The 19,165-nt window shown below is 48.3% G+C and overlaps 1 gene segment (V, D, J or C); it reads left to right on the top strand.

Moving 5' to 3' along the window:
• The first annotated feature begins 2,662 nt into the window (after positions 1–2,662).
• On the top strand, positions 2,663–18,671 carry LOC120022983. The segment is given in 5 exon segments: positions 2,663–2,711; positions 2,901–3,225; positions 4,736–4,794; positions 12,295–12,409; positions 18,659–18,671. Coding segments are annotated over 5 exon segments (561 nt in total).
• The last annotated feature ends 494 nt before the right edge of the window (positions 18,672–19,165 follow it).

The following is a 19,165-nucleotide window of genomic DNA, read 5'->3' as shown; positions in this document are numbered from 1 at the left end:
TATTTCAGAGTTCTGGAGAAACTGCTGTCCTGTTCACACACTCTCCCCAGCTACAACACCATACTGTGGTATCAGCAGGTGGAACACACTCTCCCCAGCTACAACACCATACTGTGGTATCAGCAGGTGGAACACACTCTCCCCAGCTACAACACCGTACTGTGGTATCAGCAGGTGGAACACACTCTCCCCAGCTACAACACCATACTGTGGTATCAGCAGGTGGAACACACTCTCCCCAGCTACAACACCATACTGTGGTATCAGCAGGTGGAACACACTCTCCCCAGCTACAACACCATACTGTGGTATCAGCAGGTGGAACACACTCTCCCCAGCTACAACACCATACTGTGGTATCAGCAGGTGGAACACACTCTCCCCAGCTACAACACCATACTGTGGTATCAGCAGGTGGAACACACTCTCCCCAGCTACAACACCGTACTGTGGTATCAGCAGGTGGAACACACTCTCCCCAGCTACAACACCATACTGTGGTATCAGCAGGTGGAACACACTCTCCCCAGCTACAACACCATACTGTGGTATCAGCTGGTGGAACACACTCTCCCCAGCTACAACACCATACTGTGGTATCAGCAGGTGGAACACACTCTCCCCAGCTACAACACCATACTGTGGTATCAGCAGGTGGAACACACTCTCCCCAGCTACAACACCATACTGTGGTATCAGCAGGTGGAACACACTCTCCCCAGCTACAACACCATACTGTGGTATCAGCAGGTGGAACACACTCTCCCCAGCTACAACACCATACTGTGGTATCAGCAGGTGGAACACACTCTCCCCAGCTACAACACCATACTGTGGTATCAGCAGGTGGAACACACTCTCCCCAGCTACAACACCATACTGTGGTATCAGCAGGTGGAACACACTCTCCCCAGCTACAACACCATACTGTGGTATCAGCAGGTGGAACACACTCTCCCCAGCTACAACACCATACTGTGGTATCAGCAGGTGGAACACACTCTCCCCAGCTACAACACCATACTGTGGTATCAGCAGGTGGAACACACTCTCCCCAGCTACAACACCATACTGTGGTATCAGCAGGTGGAACACACTCTCCCCAGCTACAACACCATACTGTGGTATCAGCAGGTGGAACACACTCTCCCCAGCTACAACACCATACTGTGGTATCAGCAGGTGGAACACACTCTCCCCAGCTACAACACCATACTGTGGTATCAGCAGGTGGAACACACTCTCCCCAGCTACAACACCATACTGTGGTATCAGCAGGTGGAACACACTCTCCCCAGCTACAACACCATACTGTGGTATCAGCAGGGGGAACATTTACTTCAGTCTCAGACATTGTTCCACGTAATGGAACCCAATTATTGTTTTAGATGACATTACCTTCTTTGTTAAATTCACTGGTGTTTCCCAAATGATAAAATGTATTTATAATAATTATAAATGGTTAAAAACATCTCCCATTCAACTATTCATACCTCTGCTCCAAATTCACCTCTGAAGGTAAATAATGTACTTACATTCAGTAATTTTGCTCTGATGTGTCATCCTGAGGGTCCCAGAGATAAAATGTAGTGTAGTTTTGTTTGTTAAAACCGACTTTTATGTTCTATAGTTTGACCCCACTGCTGTCTCTGGCTCCATACCCACCCCGCTCGGCCATCTTGATGTGTGAATGTTAGTGAATGAGCTAATGATCCATCATGTATGACATTTCTGGAAGTGTGTAAACTCTAATTTGATATTACCATATAATTTGTCTGTGTTCTCTATAGTTATGTACTTGAAAATATATCAATGGACCAAAAATGGCACATTTGGTAAAACTCCTGTCAGGATTATTTCAAAATATTGTGCAGTAATGCAATTCTTCACTGGATCAGTCTGCAACTTTTCACACACACTACTGCCATCTGGTGGCTAAAATTTAAATTACACCTAGACTCCAATCTGGAAGTATGGCCTTTCTCTTGCATTTCAAAGATGATTAATTTTTTTGGTCGGGAAAACGTACGTTTTCTTCTTATTATTATTTTTTCTACATTAATTTCACAGATCCACAAACTTCAAAGTGTTTCCTTTCAAATGGGATCAAGAATATGCATATCCTTGCTTCAGGTCCTGAGCTACAGGCAGTTAGATTCAGGTATGTCATTTTAGTAGAAAGATGGAATGAAAGGTCAGATCCTTAATTAAGTTACTGCACAGAACAAAACGTACAATATCTGCAAAGCCTGTTTTAACTTCAGACCTTATATCCCAAAACCCCATTATTTCACCCCTTCATTTCTCCCACAGCAATGGTCAACGAACCAGAGGTAGAAAATGCTGACTCATTTCCGTGTTTTAGGACTACAAGCTGGCGAGCTCTATAGGATAGAATATAATATGTAAAGAGCTGATGGTCTCATCATGGACTGTAGGAGGACCTCTAACTTTAATAATGTGAATGTCTCTACAGTCTGGACCACTAGTTAGCATGATGTATTCAGATCATCAGTCCCTCCCACTTCACTGACATGTTGAATATGGTGGAACCTGCCGTGGTCTACTGATTGGCATCTATTCATCTATGTGACACTCCTCTTGTTTTATATACATTGATACCAGACTCTTTCCAGCACTCTCACATATAACGTGATCAAACATGTTCACATTTCTCTCCACTGTTACTGTCTCACTGCTCTGTGCTGCAGGTACAGTTTCATAATGTTTCATTTATTTAACCAGGAAAGTTAAGAACAACATTCTTATTTACAATGAAGGACTTCTCTAGTTATAGATATTGATGTTTCCAAGCATATGTTCCCTTCACCTGAGTCTTGATGTATTCAGGTCTAACTGGACCTAACTCTATTGATTTCATTCTCACTGTATCCTTACAGGTCTTGTTGAGGGGAGTGAAGTCACTCAGACACCCACCATACTCTGGGAACTGAAAGACAGGGATGCTCAGATGAACTGCAGTCACACTAAGGGAGCTAGCTACAACCAGATGTACTGGTACAGACAGCTTCCAGGAGAGGGAATGAAGCAGGTAGTCTACACAAGTAGTTATAGCAAAGCCGAATATGGAGACTTCAGTGAAGACAAATTCTCAGCCAACAAGACTGTAGCTGAGAGGGGATCTTTCACAGTGAAGAAGTTGGAGGCAGGAGACAGCGGCATGTACTTCTGTGCTGTGAGTCAACACAGTGATACAGACAACAAGTACAGCTGCACAAAAACCCCAGTATTTCAATAGGATGTAATATAATATGTAAAGAGATGGTCTCATCACATACTGTAGGGGGACCTCTAACTCCCCCCTCTCTCTCTCCACTCTCTCGCTATATCCCCTGCCCCCCCTCTCTCTCTCTCTCCCCCTCCCCTGCCCCCCCCCCCTCTCTCTCTTTCAAAGAGCACTTTGAAATCCCTGGAAATTGATTGAAATAAGTATGTTTTCAGCTTCTGTTCTGACCTGAAGTCAGTGCAGTGTATTACTGTTCTGACCTGAAGTCAGTGCAGTGTATTACTGTTCTGACCTGAAGTCAGTGCAGTGTATTACTGTTCTGACCTGAAGTCAGTGCAGTGTATTACTGTTCTGACCTGAAGTCAGTGCAGTGTATTACTGTTCTGACCTGAAGTCAGTCCAGTTTATTACTGTTCTGACCTGAAGTCAGTGCAGTGTATTACTGTTCTGACCTGAAGTCAGTGCAGTGTATTACTGTTCTGACCTGAAGTCAGTGCAGTGTATTACTGTTCTGACCTGAAGTCAGTGCAGTGTATTACTGTTCTGACCTGAAGTCAGTGCAGTGTATTACTGTTCTGACCTGAAGTCAGTGCAGTGTATTACTGTTCTGACCTGAAGTCAGTGCAGTGTATTACTGTTCTGACCTGAAGTCAGTGCAGTGTATTACTGTTCTGACCTCAAGTCAGTGCAGTGTATTACTGTTCTGACCTGAAGTCAATGCAGTGTATTACTGTTCTGACCTGAAGTCAGTGCAGTGTATTACTGTTCTGACCTGAAGTCAGTGCAGTGTATTACTGTTCTGACCTGAAGTCAGTGCAGTGTATTACTGTTCTGACCTCAAGTCAGTGCAGTGTATTACTGTTCTGACCTGAAGTCAACACAGTGATGTAGATACCCTTCTCTCTTCTACAAACCCCCCTTCTGATCCTTTAGTCCATAACTGCAGTGTACATCAACACCCAGCACACCTGCTATCCACCGCTGTAGATGTCTGAGCACATGGAGGAAGTTGATATCAAACCTCTAGACCAAATAATGTGGTTGATGTTGTTGTCTTGAAGAAACGGTTCAGGTATTTCTTCAAATTACATCCTATTTCTAGTGTGATGACCGCAGAATCTATAACACAGATCAAATCTAAAGACTAAAAGAGACTTTCAATGATGTAGATACCGGTATGTTCCACAATACACCTTTAAGTTGAACAGGAGACCTGTAGGTGAACAAGGGATCTGCTTGAATATCAACACAAGTTCTGACGTCAAAGTGATGTCATTTCCTTCCCCTCCGGCAGCTCAGTTCAGCTCCCCTTCTCTATTGCCTTATTCTCCTCTCCCCCCTATGGGCTCTGGTCTAAAGTAGTGCACTAGAAAGGGAATAGGGTGCCATTTGGGATGCTGACATACATTTGACACTCCCACTAGATGACATCACATCTCTGACTATCTGAAAACCCTTTCTCCTTGTCCATGTGACTCTTCTCTCCAGAACCATCAACATGATCAAGCTTCTCATACATGTAGCAACTCTACCACTATGGGTGACAGGTACTAAATCCCTCATGAAAGATAGATTTACTACTGAAATATATTGCTGTCAATATGCTGAGTAATACTGTATATTTCATATTGTCTGTTTTCATCCACAGGGCTGTCACCAACAGACAAAGTTCACCAGACTCCTACTGCAATACTAAAAGGACCTGAAGATAAAGTTAATCTCACCTGCAGCCACACTGATACAAGATACGACACGATACTGTGGTACCAACAGTCAGCCCAAAACACTGCTCTGAAACTCATTGGGTATGTGAGATTCACCAGTCCAACGGTGGAAGATTCCTTTAAAGGGCGTTTTAATGTCAGTGGAGATGCTGCAGCTAATAAAATGGCGTATCTACATATTCCCAAAGTGACAGAAGCTGAAGACAGTGCAGTGTATTTCTGTGCTGCTAGTAAAGCACAGTGTTTCACTATACCCTCTCTCCTCTACAAAAACCCTCTCTGATCCTCTCATATAATACTGACTACAGCTCTATACAACTGCACCTGTCTTCAACCACTTCAACAACACTTTGCTATGAACCATTTGATGTCAAACAGATGGTAATGATACTGTTATAAGTGGCTAGTTTAGATGGTTTAGGTGCACTTCCTCAGTTCTCCACCAGGAGGGAGTGTTTCTCAACACACATTTAGAAGATGCTGTATGGTGGCACTCTATGGTCCCTGGTCAAAGTTAGTGCCCTATATAGGGAATAGGGTGTCATTTGGGATTCAGGCGCTTTCTAAATGTGTGTGGGCCTGGACCAGGGCCAGGCGGTATGGGAGGGCCCTAGGGGGTCTGGACCAGGGCCAGGCGGTATGGGAAGGCCCTAGGGGGTCTGGACCAGGGCCAGGCGGTATGGGAGGGCCCTAGGGGGTCTGGACCAGGGCCGGTGGTATGGGAGGGCCCTAGGGCGTCTGGACCAGGGCCGGTGGTATGGGAGGGCCCTAGGGGGTCTGGACCAGGGCCAGGCGGTATGGGAGGGCCCTAGGGGGTCTGGACCAGGGCCGGTGGTATGGGAGGGCCCTAGGGGGTCTGGACCAGGGCCGGTGGTATGGGAGGGCCCTAGGGGGTCTGGACCAGGGCCAGGCGGTATGGGAGGGCCCTAGGGGGTCTGGACCAGGGCCAGGCGGTATGGGAGGGCCCTAGGGGGTCTGGACCAGGGCCGGTGGTTTTGGAGGGCCCTAGGGGGTCTGGACCAGGGCCGGTGGTTTTGGAGGGCCCTAGGGGGTCTGGACCAGGGCCGGTGGTATGGGAGGGCCCTAGGGGGTCTGGACCAGGGCCAGGCGGTATGGGAGGGCCCTAGGGGGTCTGGACCAGGGCCAGGCGGTATGGGAGGGCCCTAGGGGGTCTGGACCAGGGCCGGTGGTTTTGGAGGGCCCTAGGGGGTCTGGACCAGGGCCGGTGGTTTTGGAGGGCCCTAGGGGGTCTGGACCAGGGCCGGTGGTATGGGAGGGCCCTAGGGGGTCTGGACCAGGGCCGGTGGTATGGGAGGGCCCTAGGGGGTCTGGACCAGGGCCGGTGGTTTTGGAGGGCCCTAGGGGGTCTGGACCAGGGCCAGGCGGTATGGGAGGGCCCTAGGGGGTCTGGACCAGGGCCAGGCGGTATGGGAGGGCCCTAGGGGGCTTGTGCCAAGGCCGGTGGTATAGGAGGATCCTAGCGGGTCTGGAATTGGTCCGGTAGTATGCGAAGTCCCTAGGGTGGCTGGACCAGGGTCAGTGGTATGGGAGGGCCCTAGGGGGCCTGGATCAGGGCCGGTGGTATGGGAGGGCACCAAGGAGGCCTGGACCAGGGCCGGTGGTATGGGAGGGCCCTAGGGGGCCTGGACAAGTGCCGGTGGTATGTAAGGGCACTTTGGGGCCTGGCCCGCCCTACCGTACCTCCTTGCCCTTCTAAGTAAAATGTTTAAATATTAATAATTTATTTTACCAAGACGTACACAAACAGAAAGACACATCAATCTCAGATAATGCATCCGATCAAGTGAAACAGCTCCCCTCTGTCTCAGTATGTGTAGACCATGTATCTGATGCTGTCTGGACAGTGAAACAGCTCCTCTCTGTCTCAGTATGTGTAGACCATGTATCTGATGCTGTCTGGACAGTGAAACAGCTCCCCTCTGTCTCCGTATGTGTAGGCCATGTATCTGATGCTGTCTGGACAGTGAAACAGCTCCCCTCTGTCTCAGTATGTGTAGACCATGTATCTGATGCTGTCTGGACAGTGAAACAGCTCCCCTCTGTCTCCGTATGTGTAGACCATGTATCTGATGCTGTCTGGACAGTGAAACAGCTCCTCTCTGTCTCAGTATGTGTAGACCATGTATCTGATGCTGTCTGGACAGTGAAACAGCTCTCCTCTGTCTCAGTATGTGTAGACCATGTATCTGATGCTGTCTGGACAGTGAAACAGCTCCCATCTGTCTCTCTATGTGTAGACCATGTATCTGATGCTGTCTGGACAGTGAAACAGCTCCCCTCTGTCTCCGTATGTCACGCTCTGACCTTAGAGGGCCGTTTTATTTCTCTATTTGGTTAAGTCAGAGTGTGATGTGGGGTGGGCATTCTATGTTTTGTTTTCTAGGTTTCTGTATTTCTATGTTTTGGCTGGGTATGGTTCTCAATCAGGGACAGCTTTCTATCGTTGTCTCTGATTGAGAATCATACTTAGGCAGCCTTTTTTCCCACCTAATGTTGTGGGTAATTACTATTTTCCGTGTGTGTTTGTGTGCACCTCGGTTGCGTCACCTTCTTTGCTGTTTACCGGTTTGTTTTGTTGGTTAAGTTTTTCATTCCCATTAAAAGATGTGGAACTACATGCACGCTGCGCCTTGGTTTTATTTATGACAGGGAGTTTGAGGATAGCGAGCGTGACACAGTATGTGTAGACCACGTATCTGATGCTGTCTGGACAGTGAAACAGCTCCCATCTGTCTCCGTATGTGTAGACCATGTATCTGATGCTGTCTGGACAGTGAAACAGCTCCCATCTGTCTCCGTATGTGTAGACCATGTATCTGATGCTGTCTGGACAAAAGGAGATTGGCATGTCAAATCACATTCAATTTTATTTGTCACATGCACCGAATACAGCAGGTATAGACTTTACATTGAAATGCTTACTTAAATGCCCTCAACCAACAATGCATTAAGAAGTTTTTAAGAAAAAAAAAGTGTTAAGTAAAAAATAGATACAGAGTCAATGTGCGGGGGCACCGGTTAGTCAAGGTTATTGAGGTAATATGTACATGTAGAGTTAAAGTGACTATGCATAGACAATAAACAGAGAGTTGCAGCAGTGTAAAAGACGGGTCTGGGGAGCCCTTTGATTAGCTGTTCAGGAGTCTTCTGGCTTGGGGGTAGAAGCTGTTATGAAGCCTTTTGTACCTAGACTTGGCGGTCCGGTACCTCTTGCTGTGTGATAGCAGAGAGAACAGTCTATGACTAGGGTGGCTGGAGTTTGACAATTTTTAGGGCCTTCCTCTGACACTGCTTGGTATAGAGGTCCTGGATGGCAGCAAGCTTGGCCCCAGTGATGTCCTGGGCCGTACGCACTACCCTCTGTAGTGCCTTGTGGTGGGAGGCTGAGCAGTTGCCAAAACAGGCAGTGATGCAACGAGTCAGGATGCTCTCGATGGTGCAGCTGTAGAACCATTTGAGGATCTGAGGACCCAATCCAAATCTTTTCAGTCTCCTGGGGGGGAATAGGCTTTGTCGTGCCCTCTTCACGACTGTCTTGGTGTGTTGGGACCATGATAGTTTGTTGTTGATGTGGACACCAAGGAATTTGAAGCTCTCAACCTGTTCCACTACAGCCCCGTCGATGAGAATGGGGGCGTGCTTGGTCCTCCTTTTCCTGTAGTCCACAATCATCTGCTTTGTCTTGATCACGTTGAGGGAGAGGTTGCTGTCCTGGCACCACACGGCCAGGTCTCTGAACTCCTCCCTATAGGACGTCTCATCATTGTTGGTGATCAGGCCTACCACTGTTCTGTCATTGGCAAACTTGATGATGGTGTTGGAGTCGTGCCTGGCCATGGATTCATAAGTGAAAAGGGAGTACAAGAGGGGACTGAGCACGCAGCCCTGAGGGGTCCCCGTGTTGAGGATCAGCGCTGTAGTTGTGTTGTTACCATCCCTTACCACCTGGGGGCGGCCCATCAGGAAGTCCAGGATCCAGTTGAGGTGTTAAGTACCAGGATCCTTAGCTTAGTGATGAGCTTTGATGTTGTTGAACGCTGAGCTGTAGTCATTGAACAGCATTCTCACATAGGTGTTCCTTTTGTCCTTTGGGAAAGGGCAGTGTGGAGTGATTTCAAGGTTTTACTGCTAACCTACAAAGCATTACATGGGCTTGCTCCTCCCTATCTTTCCGATTTGGTCCTGCCGTACATACCTACATGTACGCTACGGTCACAAGACGCAGGCCTCCTAATTGTCCCTAGAATTTCTAAGCAAACAGCTGGAGGCAGGGGTTTCTCCTATAGAGCTCCATTTTTATGGAATGTTCTGCCTACCCATGTGAGAGACGCAGACTCGGTCTCAACCTTTAAGTCTTTACTGAAGACTCATCTCTTCAGTAGGTTATATGATTGGTCATATGATTGAGTGTAGTCTGGCCCAGGAGTGTGAAGGTGAACGGAAAGGCTCTGGAGCAACGGACCATCCTTGCTGTCTCTGCCTGGCCGGTTCCCCTCTCTCCACTGAGATTATCTGCCTCTAACCCTATTACAGGGGCTATTACAGTGCTCTTCAATGCCGTCCCTAGGAGGGGTGCGTCACTTGAGTGGGTTGAGTCGCTGACGTGATCTTCCTCTTTGGGTTGGCGGCCCCCCTTGGGTTGTGCCGTGGCAGAGATCTTTGTGGGCTATACTTGGCCTTGTCTCAGGATGGTAAGTTGGTGGTTGAAGATATCACTCTAGTGGTGTGGGGGCTTATCCTGCCTGTTTGGCCCTGTCCGGGGGTATCATCGGATGGGGCCACAGTGTGTCCTGACCCCTCCTGTCTCAGCCTCCATTATTTATGCTGCAGTAGTTTATGTGTCGGGGGGCTAGGGTCAGTCTGTTATATCTGGAGTACTTCTCCTGTCTTATCCGGTGTCCTGTGTGAATTTAAGTATGCTCTCTCTAATTCTCTCTTTCTCTCTTTCTTTCTCTCTCTCGGAGGACCTGAGCCCTATGACCATGCCTCAGGACTACCTGGCATGATGACTCCTTGCTGTCCCCAGTCCACCTCCAGTTTCAACTGTTCTGCCTGCGGCTATGGAACCCTGACCTGTTCACCGGACGTGCTACCTGTCCCAGACCTGCTGTTTTCAACTCTCTAGAGACAGCAGGAGCGGTAGAGATACTCTCAATGATCGGCTATGAAAAGCCAACTGACATTTACTCCTGAGGTACTGACTTGTTGCACCCTCGACAACTACTGTGATTATTATTATTTGACCATGCTGGTCATTTATGAACATTTGAACATCTTGGCCATGTTCTGTTATAATCTCCACCCGGCACAGCCAGAAGAGGAGTGACCACCCCTCATAGCCTGGTTCTTCTCTAGGTTTCTTCCTAGGTTTTGGCCTTTCTAGGGAGTTTTTCCTAGCCACCGTGCTTCTACACCTGCATTGCTTGCTGTTTGGGGTTTTAGGCTGGGTTTCTGTACAGCACTTTGAGATATCAGCTGATGTAAGAAGGGCTATATAAATACATTTGATTTGATTTGAGTACAATAGAGATTGCATCATCTGTGGATCTGTTTGGGCGGTATGAAAATTGGAGTGGGTCTAGGGTTTCTGGGAGAATTGTTTTGATGTGAGCATTACCAACCTTTCAAAGCACTTCATGGCTACGGACGAGTGCTACGGGCCTGTAGTCATTTATGCAGGTTGCCTTTGTGTTCTTGGGTACAGGGACTATGGTGGTCTGCTTGACACATGTTGGTATTACAGACTCAATCAGCGACATGTTGAAAATGTCAGTGAAGACCCCTGCCAGTTGGTCAGCACATGCTGGTAATCCGTCTGGCTCCGCAGCCTTGTGTATGTTGACCTGTTTAAAGGCCTTACTCATGTCGGCTACGGAGAGCGTGATCACACAGTCGTCCGGAACAGCTGATGCTCTCATGCATGCCTCAGTGTTGCTTGCCTCGAAGCGAGCAAAGAAGTGGTTTAGCTCGTGTGGTAGGCTCGTGTCACTGGTCAGCTCGCGGCTGTGCTTTCCTTTGTAGTCTGTAATAGTTTGCAAGCCCTGCCACATAAGACGAGCGTTGGAGCCGGTGTAGTATGATTCAGTCTTAGCCCTGTATTGACGCTTTGCCTGTTTGATGGTTCGTCGCAGGGCATAGCAGGATTTCTTGTAAGCTTCCGGGTTAGAGTCCCGCGCCTTGAAAGCGGCAGCTCTACCCTTTAGCTCAGTGCGAATGTTGCCTGTAATCCATGGCTTCTGGTTGGGGTATGTACCTACAGTCACTGTAGGGACGACGTCCTCGATGCACTTATTGATAAAGCCAGTGACTGATGTGGTGTACTCCTCAATGCCATCGGAGGAATCCCGGAACATGTTCCAGTCTGTGACAGCGAAACAGTCCTGTAGTTTAGCATCTGCTTCATCTAATCACTTTTTAATAGACCGAGTCACTGGTGCTTCCTGCTTTCATCTCTGCTTGTAAGCAGGAATCAGGAGGATAGAGTTGTGGTTGGAGAGGGAGAGCTTTGTACACGCCTCTGTGTGTGGAGTACAGGTGAACTGGAATTGTATTCCCTCTGGTTGCACATTTAACATGTTGATAGAAATTTGGTTGAACTGATTTAAGTTTCCCTGCATTAAAGTCTCCGGCCACAAGGAGCGCCGCCTCTGGGTGAGCGTTTTCCTGTTTGATTATTTCCTTATACAGCTGACTGAGTGCGGTCTTAGTGCCAGCATCTGTCTGTGGTGGTAAAAAAATTGCCACAAAAGGTATAGCTGAAAACTCTCTTGGCAAGTAGTGTGGCCTGCAATTTATCACAATATACTCTACTTCAGGTGAGCAAAATCTAGAGACTTCCTTAGATTTCGTGCACCAGCTGTTGTTTACAAATATGCACAGACCGCCCTCCCTCGTCTTACCAGAGTGTGCTGTTCTATCTTGCCAGATCTCCCTCTCTGCTCTACTAAACCCTGCTTCCTGTCCCACATAGACTCCTCCTGCAGGGTTCATCTCAGGTCTCTGATGTTTTAGATGTTCTCATAAGGAGGCAGCATCCCTCTATTAGATCACTGAGATGAGTTGATGAGAAGCCACCTCTAATTCATGTGGAGGGGTTTGTCTGTCTCATTCTGTCTCCTTAACAGTGAGTCAACATGATCACAATTCTTATCTCCATCACCATGGGTTACACAGCCTGGGCTGCAGGTATTCACATCACTGATTTCATCAACTACTAATATCCTCATTTGATTGGTTTTTATGTTTCAGGTGAATATGTTTGTCTCTCTCACTCTCTCTCTCAATCTCTTTCTCTCTCTCCAGGTTCTTCTCTCAGTAACCAGGTTCACCAGAAACCTGCAGCCCTGTACAAGAACCAGGGAGAGTTGGCTAAGATGGAGTGTTCACATAGTATATCAACCTATAATGTCATCCTCTGGTACAAGCAATCCAACTACAGAGAATTGGTGTTTTTAGGATACATACAATTGAAAACTGGATTTCCTGAGACTGGATTTGATATAGAAGGAGATGCCAATGCAGGTGGTACCAGCACCTTAACCATCAATCAACTAACTCCAAATAGCAGTGCTGTGTATTACTGTGCTGCTAGTTTACACAGTGCATCAGATCTCCCTCTCTGCTCTACAAAAACCTCCTCCCTGGTGTACTGTAGACTAATCACACCTGTATTAACATCACACTGTATCTGACTCTGATTCAATGCCAAAACACTCACCAGCTGGTCTAACAGAAAGGGGAGGTTCCCTCTGATATACAGGAGACCATGATACAGTATGGTATGATATCATGTCTTTCCTGTAGGGGGAGTTACAGCTCAACAAATCCATGTGGACTCACCAGACACAGTACCCCAGTAAACTATGGTGTGTAGTAAGGAGTCTGAGAGCTGAAGATCCATGTCCTTTTGAATGTTAATCTTGACTCAGTGTTAAACTAAGAATATTTCACTGTTGGATATTTTCCACCGATGAACGTGAATCTCATCTGAAATAATCTATAATTCCATATATTTCCCGAATGACTACAGTAGTTATAACAAACAGGTCTCTCTCTCCTCTTCTGTAACAGGTGAACTCCTCTGTTCCAGCGTTCTTCAGTCTCCATCTTCAGTATTTCAGAGTTCTGGAGAAACTGCTGTCCCGTTCTGTTGACAAACTGTCCCCAGCTACAACACCATACTGTGGTATCAGCAGGTGGAACACACTCTCCCCAGCTACAACACCATACTGTGGTATCAGCAGGTGGAACACACTCTCCCCAGCTACAACACCGTACTGTGGTATCAGCAGGTGGAACACACTCTCCCCAGCTACAACACCATACTGTGGTATCAGCAGGTGGAACACACTCTCCCCAGCTACAACACCATACTGTGGTATCAGCAGGTGGAACACACTCTCCCCAGCTACAACACCATACTGTGGTATCAGCAGGTGGAACACACTCTCCCCAGCTACAACACCATACTGTGGTATCAGCAGGTGGAACACACTCTCCCCAGCTACAACACCATACTGTGGTATCAGCAGGTGGAACACACTCTCCCCAGCTACAACACCATACTGTGGTATCAGCAGGTGGAACACACTCTCCCCAGCTACAACACCATACTGTGGTATCAGCAGGTGGAACACACTCTCCCCAGCTACAACACCATACTGTGGTATCAGCAGGTGGAACACACTCTCCCCAGCTACAACACCATACTGTGGTATCAGCAGGTGGAACACACTCTCCCCAGCTACAACACCATACTGTGGTATCAGCAGGTGGAACACACTCTCCCCAGCTACAACACCATACTGTGGTATCAGCAGGTGGAACACCCTCTCCCCAGCTACAACACCATACTGTGGTATCAGCAGGTGGAACACACTCTCCCCAGCTACAACACCATACTGTGGTATCAGCAGGTGGAACACACTCTCCCCAGCTACAACACCTTACTGTGGTATCAGCAGGTGGAACACACTCTCCCCAGCTACAACACCATACTGTGGTATCAGCAGGTGGAACACACTCTCCCCAGCTACAACACCATACTGTGGTATCAGCAGGTGGAACACACTCTCCCCAGCTACAACACCATCCTGTGGTATCAGCAGGTGGAACACACTCTCCCCAGCTACAACACCATACTGTGGTATCAGCAGGTGGAACACACTCTCCCCAGCTACAACACCATACTGTGGTATCAGCAGGTGGAACACACTCTCCCCAGCTACAACACCATACTGTGGTATCAGCAGGTGGAACACACTCTCCCCAGCTACAACACCATACTGTGGTATCAGCAGGTGGAACACACTCTCCCCAGCTACAACACCATACTGTGGTATCAGCAGGTGGAACACACTCTCCCCAGCTACAACACCATACTGTGGTATCAGCAGGTGGAACACACTCTCCCCAGCTACAACACCATACTGTGGTATCAGCAGGTGGAACACACTCTCCCCAGCTACAACACCATACTGTGGTATCAGCAGGTGGAACACACTCTCCCCAGCTACAACACCATACTGTGGTATCAGCAGGTGGAACACACTCTCCCCAGCTACAACACCATACTGTGGTATCAGCAGGTGGAACACACTCTCCCCAGCTACAACACCATACTGTGGTATCAGCAGGTGGAACACACTCTCCCCAGCTACAACACCATACTGTGGTATCAGCAGGTGGAACACACTCTCCCCAGCTACAACACCATACTGTGGTATCAGCAGGTGGAACACACTCTCCCCAGCTACAACACCATACTGTGGTATCAGCAGGTGGAACACACTCTCCCCAGCTACAACACCATACTGTGGTATCAGCAGGTGGAACACACTCTCCCCAGCTACAACACCGTACTGTGGTGTCAGCAGGTGGAACACACTCTCCCCAGCTACAACACCATACTGTGGTATCAGCAGGTTGAACACACTCTCCCCAGCTACAACACCATACTGTGGTATCAGCAGGTGGAACATTTACTTCAATCTCAGACGTTGTTCCACGTAATGGAACCCAATTATTGTTTTAGATGACATTACCTTCTTGTTTAAATTCACTGGTGTTTCTACGATAAAATGTAGCAATAATAAATATAAATGGTTATAAACATCTCCCATTCAACTGTTCATACCTCTGCTCCAAATACCTTACAGCCTCTCTATCTGTCACGCCCTGGCCTTAGTTATCTTTGTTTTCTTTATTATTTTAGTTAGGTCAGGGTGTGACATGGGGGATGTTTGTGTGTTTTTGTCTAGTCTAGGGTGTTTGTATTGTCTAGGGGGTTTTGTAGAGTTCATGGGGTTGTGTTCAGTGTAGGTGTTTATGTAAGTCTATGGTTGCCTGGATTGGTTCTCAATTAGAGACAGCTGTCTATCGTTGTCTCTGATTGGGAGCCATATTTTAGGCAGCCATAGGCATTAGGTAGGTTGTGGGTAATTGTCTATGTCTATGTGTAAGTTGCCAGTGTCTGCACTTATTTGTTTGTATAGCTTCACGGTCGTCTGTTTGTTGTTTTGTTTAGTTTGTTTTAGTGTTATTTGTCTTTCTTAAATAAATACATAATGTATTTATACCACGCTGCGCCTTGGTCCTCTCTTTCACCCGAAGATGGCCGTGACAGAATCACCCACCACACTCGGACCAAGCAGCGTGGTAAGCGGCAGCAGCAGCAGGAGCAGCGAACACAGGATTCATGGACTTGGGAAGAAATACTGGACGGTAAGGGACCTTGGGTTCAAGCTGGAGAGTATCGCCGCCCTCGTGAAGAGCTGGAGGCAGCTAGAGCCGAGAGGCGGTGGTATGAGGAGGCAGCACGGAAGCGAGGCTGGAAGCCTGAGAGTCTGCCCCAAATATTTCTTGGGGGGGACTAAGAGGGAGTGTGTCGAAGTCAGGTAGGAAACCTGCGCCAACTCCTTGAGCTTACCGTGGAGAGCGAAAGTACGGGCAGACACCATGTTATGCGGTAAAGCGCACGGTGTCTCCTGTACGTGTGCTTAGCCCGGTGCGGTACATTCCAGCTCCTCGTATCGGCCGGGCTAGATTGAGCATTGAGCCAGGTGCAATGAAGCCGGCTCAACGCGTCTGGTCTCCAGTGCGTCTCCTCGGGCCGGCATACATGGCACCAGCCTTACGCATGGTGTCCCCGGTTCGCCAACACAGCCCAGTGCGGGTTATTCCACCTCCCCGCACTGGTCGGGCTACGGGGAGCATTCAACCAGGTAAGGTTGGGCAGGCTCGGTGCTCAAGGGAGCCAGTACGCCTGCATGGTCCGGTATATCCGTCGCCACCTCCCCGCCCCAGCCCAGTACCACCAGTGCCAACACCACGCACCAGGCTTCCAGTGTGTCTCCAGAGCCCTGTTCCTCCTCCACGCACTCGCCCTGTGGTGCGTGTCTCCAGCCCAGTACCACCAGTTCCGGCACCACGCACCAAGCCTCCTGTGCGTCTCCAGAGCCCTGTGCGCCCTGTTGCTGCTCCCCGCACTAGCCTTGAGGTGCGTGTCCTTAGCCCGGTACCTCCAGTTCCAGCACCACACACCAGGCCTACAGTGCGCCTCAGCCGGCCAGAGTCTGCCGTCTGCCCAGCGCTATCTGAGCTGCCTGCCTGCCCAGAGCCATCTGAGCTGCCTGCCTGCCCAGAGCCGTCTGAGCTGCCTGCCTGCCCAGAGCCGTCTGAGCTGCCTGCCTGCCCAGAGCCGTCTGAGCTGCCTGCCTGCCCAGAGCCTTCTGAGCTGCCTGCCTGCCCAGAGCCGTCTGAGCTGCCTGCCTGCCCAGAGCCGTCTGAGCTGCCTGCCTGCCCAGAGCCGTCTGAGCTGCCTGCCTGCCCAGAGCCGTCTGAGCTGCCCGCCTGCCCAGAGCCGTCTGAGCTGCCCGCCTGCCCAGAGCCGTCTGAGCCGACCGTCTGTCCCGAGCCGTCAGAGCCGCCCGTCTGTCCCGAGCCGTCAGAGCCGCCCGTCTGTCCCGAGCCGCCAGAGCCGCCCGCCAGTCAGGAGCCGCCAGAGCCGCCCGCCAGTCAGGAGCCGCCAGAGCCGCCCGCCAGTCATGAGCCGCCCGCCAGTCATGAGCCGCCCGCCAGTCATGAGCCGCCCTCCAGTCATGAGCCGCCCTCCAGTCATGAGCCGCCCTCCAGTCATGAGCCGGCCCTCCAGTCATGAGCCGGCCCTCCAGTCATGAGCCGGCCCTCAGTCCGGAGCCGCCCCTCAGTCCGGAGCCGCCCCTCAGTCCGGAGCCGCCCCTCAATCCGGAGCCGCCCAATGTAAGTCTATTGTTGCCTGGATTGGTTCTCAATTAGAGACAGCTGTCTATCGTTGTCTCTGATTGGGAGCCATATTTTAGGCAGCCATAGGCATTAGGTAGGTTGTGGGTAATTGTTTATGTGTAAGTTGCCAGTGTCTGCACTTATTTGTTTGTATAGCTTCACGGTCGTCTGTTTGTTGTTTTGTTTAGTTTGTTTTAGTGTTATTTGTCTTTCTTAAATAAATACATAATGTATTTATACCACGCTGCGCCTTGGTCCTCTCTTTCACCCGAAGACGGCCGTGACACTATCCCAGCGGGCACCACTCACTTTCACCCGTTCACCAGTAGTTATTACATTGACAAAAATCCCATGCTATTGTTTGAGGAGAGTCCACAACAACAAAACACTTTTATCACGGCAACTGGTTTGATACATTCACCTCTGAAGGTAAATAATGTACTTACATTCAGTAATCTGGCTCTGATGTGTCATCCTGAGGGTCCCAGAGATAAAATGTAGCATAGTTTTGTTTGATAAAATCTAGTTTTATGTTCTACAGTTTGACCCCACTGCTGTCTCTGGCTCCATACCCACTCCGCCCGGGCATCTAGATGTATGAATGTTAGTGAATGAGCTAACGATCCATCATGTATGACATTTCTGGAAGTGTGTAAACTCTACTTTGATATTGCCATATCATTTGTCTGTGTTCTCTATAGTTATGTACTTGAAAATATATCAATGGACCAAAATTGGCACATTTGGTAAAACTCCTATCAGGATTAATTCAAAATATTGTGTAGTAATGTAATTCTTCACTGGATCAGTCTGAAACTTTGCAAACACACTACTGCCATCTGGTGGCTAAAATATAAATTACACCTAGACTCCAATCTGAAAGTATGGCCTTTCTCTTGCATTTCAAAAATGATACATTTTTTTCGGTCGGGAAAACGTACGTTTTCTTTTTACAGATATTTTACCAGATTAAATGTGTTATATTCTCCTACATTAATTTCACAGATCCACAAACCTCAAAGTGTTTCCTTTCAAATGGGATCAAGAATATGCATATCCTTGCTTCAGGTCCTGAGCTACAGGCAGTTAGATTCAGGTATGTCATTTTAGGTGAAATTGAAAAAAAGGGTCCGATCCTTAAGTTATTGCCCAGAACAAAATGTATAATATCTCCAAAGCCTGTTTTAACTTCAGACCTTTTATCCCAAAACCCCATTATTTCACCCCTTCATTTCTCCCACAGCAATGGTCAACGAACCAGAGGAAGAAAATGCTGACTCATTTCCGTGTTTTAGGACTACAAGCTGGCGAGCTCTATAGGATAGAATATAATATGTAAAGAGCTGATGGTCTCATCATGGACTGTAGGGGACCTCTAACTTTAATAATGTGAATGTCTCTACAGTCTGGACCACTAATTAGCATGATGTATTCAGATCATCAGTCCCTCCCACTTCACTGACATGTTGAATATGGTGGAACCTGCCGTGGTCTACTGATTGGCATCTATTCATCTATGTGACACTCCTCTTGTTTTATAGACATTGATACCAGACTCTTTCCAGCACTCTCACATATAACGTGATCAAACATGTTCACATTTCTCTCCACTGTTACTGTCTCACTGCTCTGTGCTGCAGGTACAGTTTCATAATGTTTCATTTATTTAACCAGGAAAGTTAAGAACAACATTCTTATTTACAATGAAGGTCTTCTCTAGTTATAGATATTAATGTTTCCAAGCATATGTTCCCTTCACCTGAGTCTTGATGTATTCAGGTCTAACTGTACCTAACTCTATTGATTTCATTCTCACTGTATCCTTACAGGTCTTGTTGAGGGGAGTGAAGTCACTCAGACACCCACCATACTCTGGGAACTGAAAGACAGGGATGCTCAGATGAACTGCAGT

Source organism: Salvelinus namaycush, chromosome 28, assembly GCF_016432855.1.
Source record: "Salvelinus namaycush isolate Seneca chromosome 28, SaNama_1.0, whole genome shotgun sequence".
Lineage (NCBI taxonomy): Eukaryota > Metazoa > Chordata > Actinopteri > Salmoniformes > Salmonidae > Salvelinus > Salvelinus namaycush.
Note: the sequence above shows the minus strand (reverse complement) of the source record. Positions and strands in the feature narration are given on the sequence as shown.